The sequence below is a fragment of the Schistocerca nitens genome, chromosome 1 (genome assembly GCF_023898315.1).
Source record: "Schistocerca nitens isolate TAMUIC-IGC-003100 chromosome 1, iqSchNite1.1, whole genome shotgun sequence".
In the NCBI taxonomy this organism is placed as follows: Eukaryota; Metazoa; Arthropoda; class Insecta; order Orthoptera; family Acrididae; genus Schistocerca; species Schistocerca nitens.
This window is the reverse complement of record NC_064614.1, coordinates 520,372,346-520,384,821: the sequence shown is the minus strand read 5'-3', so window position 1 is coordinate 520,384,821 and position 12,476 is coordinate 520,372,346. Positions and strand designations below refer to the sequence as shown.

The following is a 12,476-nucleotide window of genomic DNA, read 5'->3' as shown; positions in this document are numbered from 1 at the left end:
ACCTGGATTCATCCAAAAAAATGACGTTTTGCCATTCGTGCACCCAGGTTCGTCGTTGAGTACACCATCGCAGGCGCTCCTGTCTGTGATGCAGCATCAAGGGTAACCGCAACCATGGTATCCGAGGTGATAGTCCCTGCTGCTGCAAACGTCGTCGAACTGTGCAGATGGTTGCTATCTTGCAAACGTCCCCATCTGTTGGCTTAGGGATCGAGACGTGGCTGCACGATCCGTTACAGCCATGCGGATTAGATGCCGGTCATCTCGACTGTTAGTGGTACGAGGTCGTTGGGATCCAGGAAGGCGTTCAGTATTAACGCCCTGAACCCTCCGATTCCATATTCTGCTAACAGTCATTGGATCTCGACCAACGCGAGCAGCAATGTCGCGATACGATAAACCGCAATCGCGATAGGCTACAATCCGACCTTTATCAAAGTCGGAAGCGTGATGGTAAGCATTTCTCCTCTTTACACGAGGTATCACAACAACGTTTCACCATGCAACGCCGGTCAACTGCTGTTTGTGTATGAGGAATCGGTTGGAAACTTTCCTCATGTCATCACGTTGTAGGTGTAGCCACAAGCGCCAACCTTGTGTGAATGCTCTGAAAAGCTAATCATTTGCATATCACAGCATCTTCTTCCTGTCGGTTAAATGTCGCGTCTGTAGCACGTCATCTTCGTGGTGTAGCAGTTTTAATGGCCAGTAGTGTATATATCCGTTATAGTACCTTATTTTCTGCGATATACCCCTGGGGTTGTTAGTACATCAGAGTTGCGTTGTTGAGAGGATTGCTACGAACTAGAAGCTTCCGTCAATGCTTCTAGAATTCTGGAGTGATGCTCATTTATCTTTGATTTGAAACTGACACTCCCGTACAGCAAATTAGTTGAAGGATGCAGAATTCCATGAGTTTAGTCTGTTTTTCCAGACGCATTTGATACTTACTTTCTGATCACCTACCTCTACGTAGGGCTACCTTTACAATTAAAGCCTGTGCGTGTACCACAATATGATGCGAAACGCCAGACCTCGTACAGGGCAGGTAAGCCAGTTGAGTTTTCCGCAGGCGGTGGTGCTATTTACTTGTATCGAGTGTCACCAATGTGCAAGTGGGTTCATAGTAACGTACGTAAGCATTGATTGCTCCTGTAGCTCAGCCAGCTATGGCTGCAGACACTCGTAGAGACTTTGCACGTTTTGTGATTTTTTGTAACTCGTAGAAATTGATGCAGAATCATTAACTGGCGGATGACTACGGCCTACGCCGAGAATTGATTTCATTTTATAGAATAGTAAGGTCAATCGGATCACATAAATCACGAGTGTTTTCACAAAGCTGCTGGCCATTAATACTATCAAGCCAGAATGTTACTAAATAACGAACCCTTCGCCAACGTGCGTAAAAAGTATGGTAGGAAGAACAGATGGTCAAATTTGTAGGTGATTAGGGACATACAGAAAGCAATATTTAGTACATGAACTGTCATAATCATTGGGTACAGAGATGAAATGATGGTAGAAAGACACATGTCAGGATTCATCAATCTTAGAGGCTAGCGAGTGCTGGCCTTCTAGTAACCTGACAACGTATCACGTATCTTTCCAGTAGGTGAGGCATCAGGGAAATGTTATAACCAAGGCAACAGCTGAAGCCTCTGTGTGAGATTGTCAGTACAGCACGGGCAACGTGCGATCTTATATAATCCTATTGAAAGATAACGCCATGGAGACCTCAAAGATAGGGCACTGCCTTCGGCCTCAGAAAATCAGAAACGCTGGGTGGCTACAATTAAAGACTCATGGAGGCGGAAGTGGATGTAGATGAAGATGAAATGGCAGATATGATACTGCGTGAAGAGTTTCACAGAGCACTGAAAGACCTAAGCCGAAATAACGCCCCAGGAGTAGACAACATTCCATTAGAACTGCTGATAGCCTTGGGAGAGCCAGCCCTCACAAAACTCTACCATCTGGAGACCAAGATGTATGAGACAGGTGAAATACCCTCAGACTTCAAGAGGAATATAATAATTCCAATCCCAAAGAAAGCAGGTGTTGACAGATGTGAAAATTACCGAACTATCGGATTAATCAGCCACGGCAGCAAAATGCTAACACGAATTCTTTACAGACGAATGGAAAAACTTGTAGAAGCCAACCTCGGGGAAGATTAGTTTGGATTCCGAAGAAATGTTGTAACACGTAAGGCAATACTGTACAGAAACCAGATGGCAGTTATAAGAGCGACGGACATGAAAGGGAAGCAGTGGTTGGGAAGGGAGTGAGATAGGGTTGTAGCCTCTCCCCGATGTTATTCAATCTGTATGTTGAACAAGCAGTAAAGGAAACAAAAGAAATATTGGGAGTAGGAATTAAAACCCATGGAGAAGAAATAAAAACTTTGAGGTTCGCTGATGACATTGTAATTCTGTCAGAGACAGCAAAGGACTTGGAAGAGCAGCTGAACGGAATGGACAGTGTCTTGAAAGGAGGATATAAGATGAACATCAACAAAAGCAAAACGAGGATAATGGAATGTAGTCGAATTAAATCGGGTGATGCAGAGGGTATTAGATTAGGACATGAGACGCTTAAAGTGGTAAATGAGTATTGCTATTTGGGGAGCAAAATAACTGATGATGGTCGAAGTAGAGAGGATATAAAACGTAGACTGGCAATGGCAAGGAAAGCGTTTCTAAAGAAGAGAAATTTGTTAACATCGAGTATAGATTTAAGTGTCAGGAAGTCGGTTCTGAAAGTATTTGTATGGAGTGTAGCCATGTATGGAAGTGAAACATGGAGGATAAATAGTTTGGACAAGAAGAGAATAGAAGCTTTCGAAACGTGGTGCTACAGAAGAATGCTGAAGATTAGATGGGCAGATCACGTAACTGATGAGGAGGTATTGAATAGAGTTAAGGAGAAGAGAAATTTGTGGAACACCTTGACTAGAAGAAGAGATCGGTTGGTAGGACATGTTATGAGGCATCACGGGATCACCAGTTTAGGATTGGAGGGCAACATGGAGAGTAAAAGTCGTAGAGGGAGACCAAGAGATGAATACACTAAGCAGATTCAGAAGGATGTAGGTTGCAGTAGGTACTGGGAGATGAAGCAGCTTGCACAGACAGGATAGAGCAGCATGGAGAGCTGCAGCAAACCATTCTCAGGACTAAAGACCACAACAACAACAACTCATGGAGGCCGAGTGTGGACAGTATTATGCTATGGGAGGGAAACTTATTAGATAAGTTAATACGTAAATGTGAAGCTGGAATAAAAGTAGGTCCAATTTTGACCACAAGATGGAGATCTGGCGCTTTGTATGCAAGAGAGACGGACAAATATTTCCATAAGTAATGTATTAATAACGGGACATGGGTAGATAAGTTCAAACAAGTGAGAAAGGCATAACGTTGATTTTATTAACTGCCGCTTACACAATTTGTTCCCGGTCGCAGGTTCGAATCCTGCCTGCGGCATGGATGTGTGTGATGTCCTTAGGTTAGTTAGGTTTAAGTAGTTCTAAGTTCTAGGGGACTAATGACCACAGCAGTTGAGTCCCATAGTGCTCAGAGCCATTTGAACCATTTGAGCCAATTTGTTCCCTATGAGCACCGGAGATGTCGACGAAATGCTGCATCTGTAAAATGACCCTTTCAACAGTTGCTCGCGGCAGCTTCAATGGAAAATGAGCAACATGTTTCTGCACTAAAGCGCCAAAGAAACTGGCATAGGCACGCATATTCAAATAAAAAGATATGTAAACAGGCACAATACGGCGCTACTGTCGCATCGCCTATTTAAGACAAGCGTCTGGCGCAGTTGTTAGATTGGTTACTGCTGCTACAGTGCAGGCTATCTAGATTGAAGTGAGCTATAGTCGGCGAACGAGCGATGGGAAACAGCATCTCCGAGGTATCGATGAAGTGGGGATTTACCGGTACGACCATTTCACGAGTGTATCGTGAATATCACGAATCCGATAAAACATCAAATCACCGACATCGCTGCGGCCGGAAAAAGATCCTGCAAGAAAGGGGCAAACGACGACTGAACAGAACCCTTCAGCGTGACAGAAAACCAACCTTTCCGCAAATTGCTGAGCCATCAACAACTGTCAGCGTGCGAACCATTCAACGAAACATCATCGATATGGGCTTTCGGAGCAGATGGCCCACTCATGTACCATTGATGATTTGATGACTACACTGCACCAAGCTTTACACTTCGCCTGGGCCCCTCAACACAGACAGTGAACTGCTGATGGCTGGAAACATGTTGCCTGGTCGGACGAGTCTTGTTTCAAATTGTATCGACCGGATGGGTATGTACAGGTATGGAGACAACCGCATGATTCAGTGGGCGCTGCATGTTAGCAGGGGACTGTTGGAACTGGTGGAGTCTCTGTAATGGCGTGGAGCCTGTGCAGTTAGAGTGATATGGGACCGCTGATACATCTAGATACGACTCTGACAAGTGACACGTGCGTAAGCATTCTGTCTGATCACCTGCATCCATTCATGTCCATTGTGCATTCCGACGGACTTGGACAATTGTAGCAGGACAATGCGACAACACAAGCGTCCAGAATAGCTACAGGTGGTTCCAGCAGCACTCTTATGAGTTTAAACACTTCTGCTGGCTACCGAACTCCCCAGACATGAACATTATTGAGCATATGTGAGTTGCCTTGCAACGTGCTGTTCAGGATTCATGGTGTCAATTCCCTCCATCACTGCTTCAGACGTTAGTCGAGTGCATGCGACGTCTTGTTGAGGCACATTCGCGTGCTCTCGGTGGCCCTACACGATATCAGGCAGGTGTACCAGTTTCTTTGCCTCTTCAGTGTATGTGCTGACCTACGGATCAGGCAGAGACCGAACATGTCCTTGGTAAAGTTGTTCTTTTAGATATCCCCACAGCCAAGACTCACGTGGATTCAGATCAGATAATCTTTCAGCCCTTGCTTGTGGAAAACCTCTGGAGATAACAAGTTCGTGGAAGATTGCGTTAAGCAGATGTGTCACTAGGCAAGCGACGTGGGACGTTGCCCCATCTTGCATGAAAACAGTTGTCTCCACACAGCTGCCCTCCTCCAAAGTAGGAATCACATGCTGTACGAGGGGGTCTCGAACACATGCAAACGTCGCGGTACAACTGGCAGGCCCTTTCAGTGTATTCTCTTCAAAGAAGAACCAACCAAGAATAAAGGTTCTTGTAAATCAGTACCACACAGCCGAAAAAGGCGAGTGCAGTGGATCTTCCTGCACAAGAAGCACTTTAACACTACCCCAAATTCGGCAGTTCTGTGTATTGACTGCAGCCTGTAATGTAAAATGTGCCTCATCACTCCATAGAGTATTGCCCGGCCAAGTGTCATTAACTTCGATGTGTAACAGAAACAGAAGAGCAAACACTGAACATTGCAACATATCATGAAGTTTCAGTTGCGCACCCTCTGGATATTGTACGGGTACCAGTGCACAGTAGACCACAAAATTTTACATACTGTTGACCGTCGGACAGCCAATTCTGATGACGCTGCACCAGCACTAGTACTATCGAGGGCATGAGCTGCATGTTCAGTTACAGAGATAGCAACCTAGTCAATAACTTCCACCGCAATATGACGTCTTTGTCTTTCAGGTGCCACACCATCCTCAACAGCGTTTTAGAATTTCATCATCATCTCCTTTAAAACATTTAATGATATTCGACCTCTCCTGAGACCTTTCAGTCAGCGATAGTTTCTCAATGCTGCACTGTAATTGCTGCTGTACACATAAAACAGCTGCAGCAACAAAGCACGGTCGGTCTTTTCATATGGCCATGCCATTCACTCACGTTATGGTTTGTCAAATGACAGCGTTCATGTCACACCGTGGCCGGCCGCGGTGGTCTCGCGGTTCTAGGCGCGCAGTCCGGAACCGCGCGACTGCTACGGTCTCAGGTTCGAATCCTGCCTCGGGCATGGATGTGTGTGATGTCCTTAGGTTAGTTAGGTTTAAGTATTTCTAAGTTCTAGGGGACTGATGACCACAGATGTTAAGTCCCATAGTGCTCAGAGCCATTTGAACCATTTTTTTTGTCACACCGTCATAAAAACACTGTACAGTGCCAGATTTGTCTGATTTTTTTCACAGTGTAAATCGGTTCCACTTTACGCATATCCACCAAGTTTCGCTGCCTAGCGATAATTGCAGCCCACACAGGATCTGTGTGAGTAGATGCACTTCAGTCATAACAACGCAGCATAACGTCTGATTCCCAGAATGCAGTCCATGCAAACCAGAGGTTATTGTGTTGAGTGCTCAGTCGCATGCCATAACACTATGCTGATGCTGGGTCTGTATGATGATGACGAATGCAATTCTCTGAGCTTCTATGTACATAAGTCCATCATGACGTTGATGCAGAACCAGGATGTTGTGTCATACCTGTGTCTAGTACTGTCGTTGGACGCACCACTGTCGCCGCAACTTTATCGATGGATGCAAAAATAGACATAATGTCTTATGGGATAACAGCAATAAGTGATTTTATAATGTTACTTAAAATCCGTCTTGACTGCAAATTTTTTTTTTATTCATATGATCGGTTTCGGTTCATTCAGAACCATCTTCAGATCTGATATTTCAGTTACAGGAGTAACCCGTCCAAATCCAGCAACTTTCACATGCTACGTCACATCGTAGCATGTGAAAGTTGCTGGATTTGGACGGGTTACTCCTTTAACTGAAATATCAGATCTGAAGATGGTTCTGAATGAACCGAAACCGGTCATACGAATTAAAAAAAAAATTGCAGTCAAGACGGATTTTAAGTACCATTTATCGACGGAACCAGCAACAACGGTTGACCTACTGACAGTCCTTGATGTTTCAGATGTGGTCGCTCTGTCCCTGTCGATACTAGCCTTGCTGCAATCAAGTTCATTTCCTGAGTCACGGTAGGTGACGTAGCTGTCAGACCCTGCCTAGCAAAGTGAATATCATGTCACATGGGGCCAACGATATTCCGCATGAGGCCCTCCTGAATCCACCAGGTGCGCATTTCTAAGGCACTCGGGTGGTACCGGCTATCAGGAGCTACAGAACGATGAAACAGAGCTTCCACAGCAGTGACAGCCACTGTCTCTCCATACACAAGCAATTCCATAATCATCTTACAATCAACATTGATATGTGGTAGCCGAATAAGAAATCCACTGCTTATTCTTTCCTTCGAGACTGATTGAAAATGGCATTAAGTCTACTTACTTGTGCGAATGCGTTGAGATTCTATTAGTTTTCATATTCAGGAATGTAATTTACTTCACAGCAATTTGACGTTTCTTACAATATTATTCATGATAATGTAATTTTATAGGTCAGCAACATATATCGGACACTGGAAGTACATTTCTGCACGTTTGGATAAACGCCTGTAAGAAACGTAAGAAATTTTGCACCACTGAACCAGCTCACTGCTGCTGTTCACCTGTTTGTTGTACAAGTGTGGCAGCGGCCGTTTACCTGGCTATGACGCAGTGCGCGGCGGTGAGCAGCCAGCGCTCATTCAGGACGTTGGCGCCGCAGTAGTGGCTGCCGTTCACGTGCAGAGACGCCAGCGCAGGGAACTCGTGGTCCGCCGCCGGCTCGCCGCCCACGATGCGGCCGCCGTGTCCAGACACTGCAACAACAGGCCGCAGTATCGGTGCAGGCTGGGAGACGTTTCTGTGACTTACTCATCCTGTTTCCTTCTTTCGTATTTTTTTCCGATTTCTGTTCTGGTGCTGGACGCCAGTATTTCTTGGGCTCTGAGCACTATGGGACTTAACTTCTGTGGTCATCAGTCCCCTAGAACTTAGAACTACTTAAACCTAACTAACCTAAGCACATCACACACATCCATGCCCGAGGCAGGATTCGAACCTGCGACCGTAGCGGTCGCGCAGTTTCAGACTGATGCGCCTAGAACCGCTCGGCCAATGCGGCCGGCCAGTATTTCTTTGCTATGAGCACGTCTCGCCACGCACGTCAGATATGGGGTGTGCTGTGTCGAGTCATAAATCTTCTATGACGCAGATTTCATATTTTTATCGACCTAAAAAAGACTCCACCCTGAATATTTGGCGATTTGTGTAAAAGGGTACCAGTACAGTTTGCAATAATACCAACCAATAAACATGATATCTATTAAATAGGAGAGTAGAATGTGTCTCATAAAGTGGGTATAGTTCTCTTTCCGAGTACTAGGTCTGCTATAACACTACTGGTGGCTTGGGTCTTTGTGTGTTCTTCGGGAACACGTTGTCTATGTTAGCTGCCAGATCACTTTTATATTACAACCTATTATCTTGTAGTAATAATGTCATGCAATACTAAATCACCGGCTGGTAAAAGGTTTTAGGAGGTTATACAGGATTGTTAAAGATTCTAACAGCTGCAACATACCACAAAAGCCGGCCGCGGTGGTCTAGCGGTTCTAGGCGCTCAGTCCGGAACCGCGCGACTGCTACGGTCGCAGGTTCGAATCCTGCCTCGGGCATGGACGTGTGTGATGTCCTTAGGTTATTTAGGTTTAAGTAGTTCTAAGTTCTAGGGTACTGATGACCACAGATGTTAAGTCCCATAGCGCTCAGAGCCATTTGAACCATGCCACAAAATCATAAATCTGGTGCGAAAACACCTTTCAAAAAAGAAACGCTCATTACAGGAAGAGTGACTTCAATATCAGTTTCCTTCCTATACACCAGTGATTGCTTAGCCTCATTATGGATTCGGTCACTGTCATTGTTCTGTTCGCTTACTTAGTCACAAAACAGCAACAGTTCACAGTTTTCATTACTACAACTATTTAGTCTTCAGGTGTACAAGCATTGAGAGATGCAACTAGTCTAAGTAGGTATGTGTATAGTTCTGCGATAAACATAGAAAGCCAAGTTACCTAAAGCTGTAGCCCCAAAGAGGCAGTAGACCACCAGCAAGTGCCTCATGTTTGTGAAATCCATTGACTGAATCAGTGTCTCCAGCGGTTTCAATTTATACTTAGCAACATCCGCCTTGCTTGGCACTTAACAGATCTAATCTATTAATTTACTCGTAATCTCACTGATAAAGTACGTTACAGCGATCAGAGCAGATTGTTAAACGGCGATCTTGTCGAACAAGTTTACCGATTTTTTCAATGTTTGCATCAGTTTTTGCTGACAATGGTCTGCCAGTGCGAGTGTCATCACTGGTGTCTTCGCGGCCATCTTTAAATCGTTTAAACCACTCAAACACTTGTGTTCGCGATAAACAATCATCGCCGTACACTTGTTGTAACATTACAAACGTTTCACTTGCAGATTTTCCTAGTTTGAAACAAAATTTGATGTTAACACGCTGTTCTTTCTGTACACTCAACATTTTCCTACGCACAGACAAAACGTCAGCTACTTAAAACAGACGCCACGGGCAGACTGAGTGCAGGAGGCAGATGAAACTCGAGCAGTAGGCGGAGCGAGAGTCACGTGACAGGCCACGCGACTTTGAGCCTTATTGCATTCGTTTTATTGTTTCACCAGTACTAGTCCGGTTTTTTTCCAGCCACACCTTGTATACTCTTCACAGTATCCCCCATATCAACTACAACTGCGATACAGTTCCCTTCGACTGTTGTCTGATTTTTTGAGAACTTAATTGGATACCTGGTACTGAAATTCAGGATCACAATAAAGATTTTATTTTCAAAGGAAGCTGGCTAGGACTTCTGGCAATAACGCGAGTATGTAAACGTTTAATACTTGAGACCCAATCGATTTTTACTTTACGCTATTCGGAAAATTTGTTATTTCAGGTTTAAAAAAAAATAAGTCGTCACAAGTAGAAATGTGTGTTACACAGGGCAGTTTTCGCACTGGGTCTCCAAGCAGGGAAGAGGGGACAACTTTCTGTGCTTACAATGACTTCTACGTATGTTGTAGCACTGCGAACCGCCAGAGTGGCTATAGTTTGAAATATTTGTTAACAATGTTTGCATGAAATATTCTACTTGAGCAATAAGATCATCATCTTCATCATCAGCCAAATAAGCCACTTGGTGATGTGGCCTCTCTGAGACGACGTGCAACAAAGTGTCCTAGCAGCTTCATCCATTTCTACCGATCTTTAGCTTCTCGATGCCAACCAAATCCAGCTGTCGTTCGTCTTTGTTCCATCTGTACGGTGGTCTTCCTTTATGGGCTTGCGGTTAACCTAGCATTTGTTTTGGTCATCTGGCATTTTTCTACGAGTGACATGACTAGCTCACAGCCATTTCAAAGTGTATATATATATATATATATATATATATATATATATATATATATATATATATATATATACTCATTCCTTTGCGTTACTTGTTGTATGTCTGACGTCTACTAGTTTCTTTCTGTGTTTCTTTGTGTAGCCCAACACTGAGTTTCCATAGCACGTTGAGCTACTGTCAGTTATTTTAAAAATGAACACATTTAATGTCCATGTCCCATAGTCATAGTCACTAATGCTAGGACAAATTGGACAAAAAAATGAACACATTTAATGTCCACATCCACTAGTCATACTTCACTAATGGTAGTATAAATTGGTCGAAAACTGATTTCCTTAGTTCGGTAATTGTGATGCTGCTAAATTCGTTTCTTTCTGTTTTGTGAACACTTTCCTTATAGGCAAAGGGTGTTCCTTAGGGATCCTGTATGTTTCAAGTGACAGTGATAAAGCCAGCACATGAAATAAAATGGTATCCAGGTTTATTGAAGACTTTACGTGTCGTAATCCACATTTACAATATATCCACTACTATCTTCTGCAACAGCCATCATCTGTGAACATCCCCATAAGATTAGTTCACGTTTGTTCACGTCTGTCCAGGGTGAACCAGAACTCCACCGACAAAATATCTAAGATTTTTCAGAAATCCTTTCGAAATATTTCAGTATAAGGGTTTCAAGACGTCCGTTAGCTCGCTGAAAAGTGAGAATGTGTAATTCATTCACTTAGTTACACTAGTTGCCATAGGTATGGCTTTGCAATAAACATTATCTGCGACTGATTGCTGCCTGGTCATCCGCTAGTCACAACATGGACGAAAATTTGTATTGACTCATAGTAACGGATGGTGATTGATGGAGGTTGTGAGGAAAAATAAAAGAACGATAGCTACAAAAGACGCTGCGAAACTGAATGTAGAACTGGCGAACCCAGTCAGCACCAAAACAACCAGAATAGAGCTCCATAAGCGAGCTGGTATTCAAAACCACTCACCAGTGATGCAAATTCCCATCAGGGAAACGGTGTGTCGAAGCTATGAAACCCGGACTATAGAGCTATGGAAGAGTGTCGTTTGGTTGCATGAGTCACGCTGTTCACAACTTGTGGCCGAGTTTACGTCCCAAGAGGACAGCCTTATCGTGGTATTCCGTGGGCGCCGTGATTACTCTGCAAGGTCGCATTACTGCCAAGAATAAAGTGAGCATTTTCGCTATAAGTTCCATCCCATGGTGCAATGCTTGTTCCCCAATGGTGATGTTATCTTCCAGGGAGACCCGTCACAGTTCGCGTCGTCCAGGACTGGTTTTGTGAGCACGAGGATCGAGGATGAACTGTTGCATTTTCCTCGGCCACCACAATCACAAGATTTCAATATTATTGAGCCATTGTGCTCTACTTTGAAGAGAGGGTTGCGTTGCTGCTGTCCTCCTCTATCTTTGTTACCCGAACTTGCCTGTATTTTTCAGGAAGAATTATATGAGATTCACATGGAAACCATGCAGAAACTGAATTTATCCGTCACGAGAAGACTGGAAGTTGCTTTCAATGTGAATGTGTTTCCTGAGCCACATTAAACCTGGTAACCTGTTGTGTGTTGGTGTTCCTATATTCTTGTCCCCCCCCCCCCCCTAACTGTTACAAGAACAGCTCAGCATAATGTATTTATACTGCTGACCCACAGCATTCAATAAACGCACGCACGAAGTGCGTAACAGCCAATTCTTTATCAGTGAATCTACCATCACTGTTAATGTACAACTAACACTACCGTGCAAACAACCCCGAGACAGAACCTGGAAGTTCTGAAAGAAAGCTGAGAGACAAGGTAATCGAGCATTATTATTATCAATCACAGTTATGCAGAGAGAATGGAACAAGTGTGGTACCGAGATCCACAGCGCATACCTTAGACATTTACAATGTTGTGCAGATATGTTCAGTGCAGTAGTGTGATGGTCCAATTCCGTCACGGCACCGAGCCTTTTAACACCGGCCACGATCGCCATGCTGCTGCTCATTGCACTGCGAACCGTCGTTTTCGAGCTTAAAATGTGTGGGAATCAAAGCCCCAAGGGAAGAGGTGGTTGCATTGTCGCCATTTATGCCACCGTCTTAGGTATTTTCGAGTCGATTCTGGGCTGCGGTTCGTCTGGAAATGTTCTGCTCGGCCACCCACAAGAAAACCGCGTG

General features: G+C 44.2%; 1 protein-coding gene across 1 annotated transcript in view; it reads right to left on the bottom strand.

The window, feature by feature from the left end:
- The window catches only part of LOC126236229 (chymotrypsin-1-like), a 34,644-nt gene extending 25,632 nt beyond the window's left edge, over positions 1-9,012 (bottom strand). The window contains exons 1-2 of the mRNA XM_049945365.1: positions 8,938-9,012; positions 7,524-7,680 (exon numbers count right to left, since the gene is read on the bottom strand). Coding sequence (XP_049801322.1) covers positions 7,524-7,680; positions 8,938-9,001 — 221 coding nt within the window. The 5' untranslated portion in view covers positions 9,002-9,012. The remainder of the gene's footprint in view (positions 1-7,523; positions 7,681-8,937) is intronic.
- Positions 9,013-12,476: the final 3,464 nt, after the last annotated feature.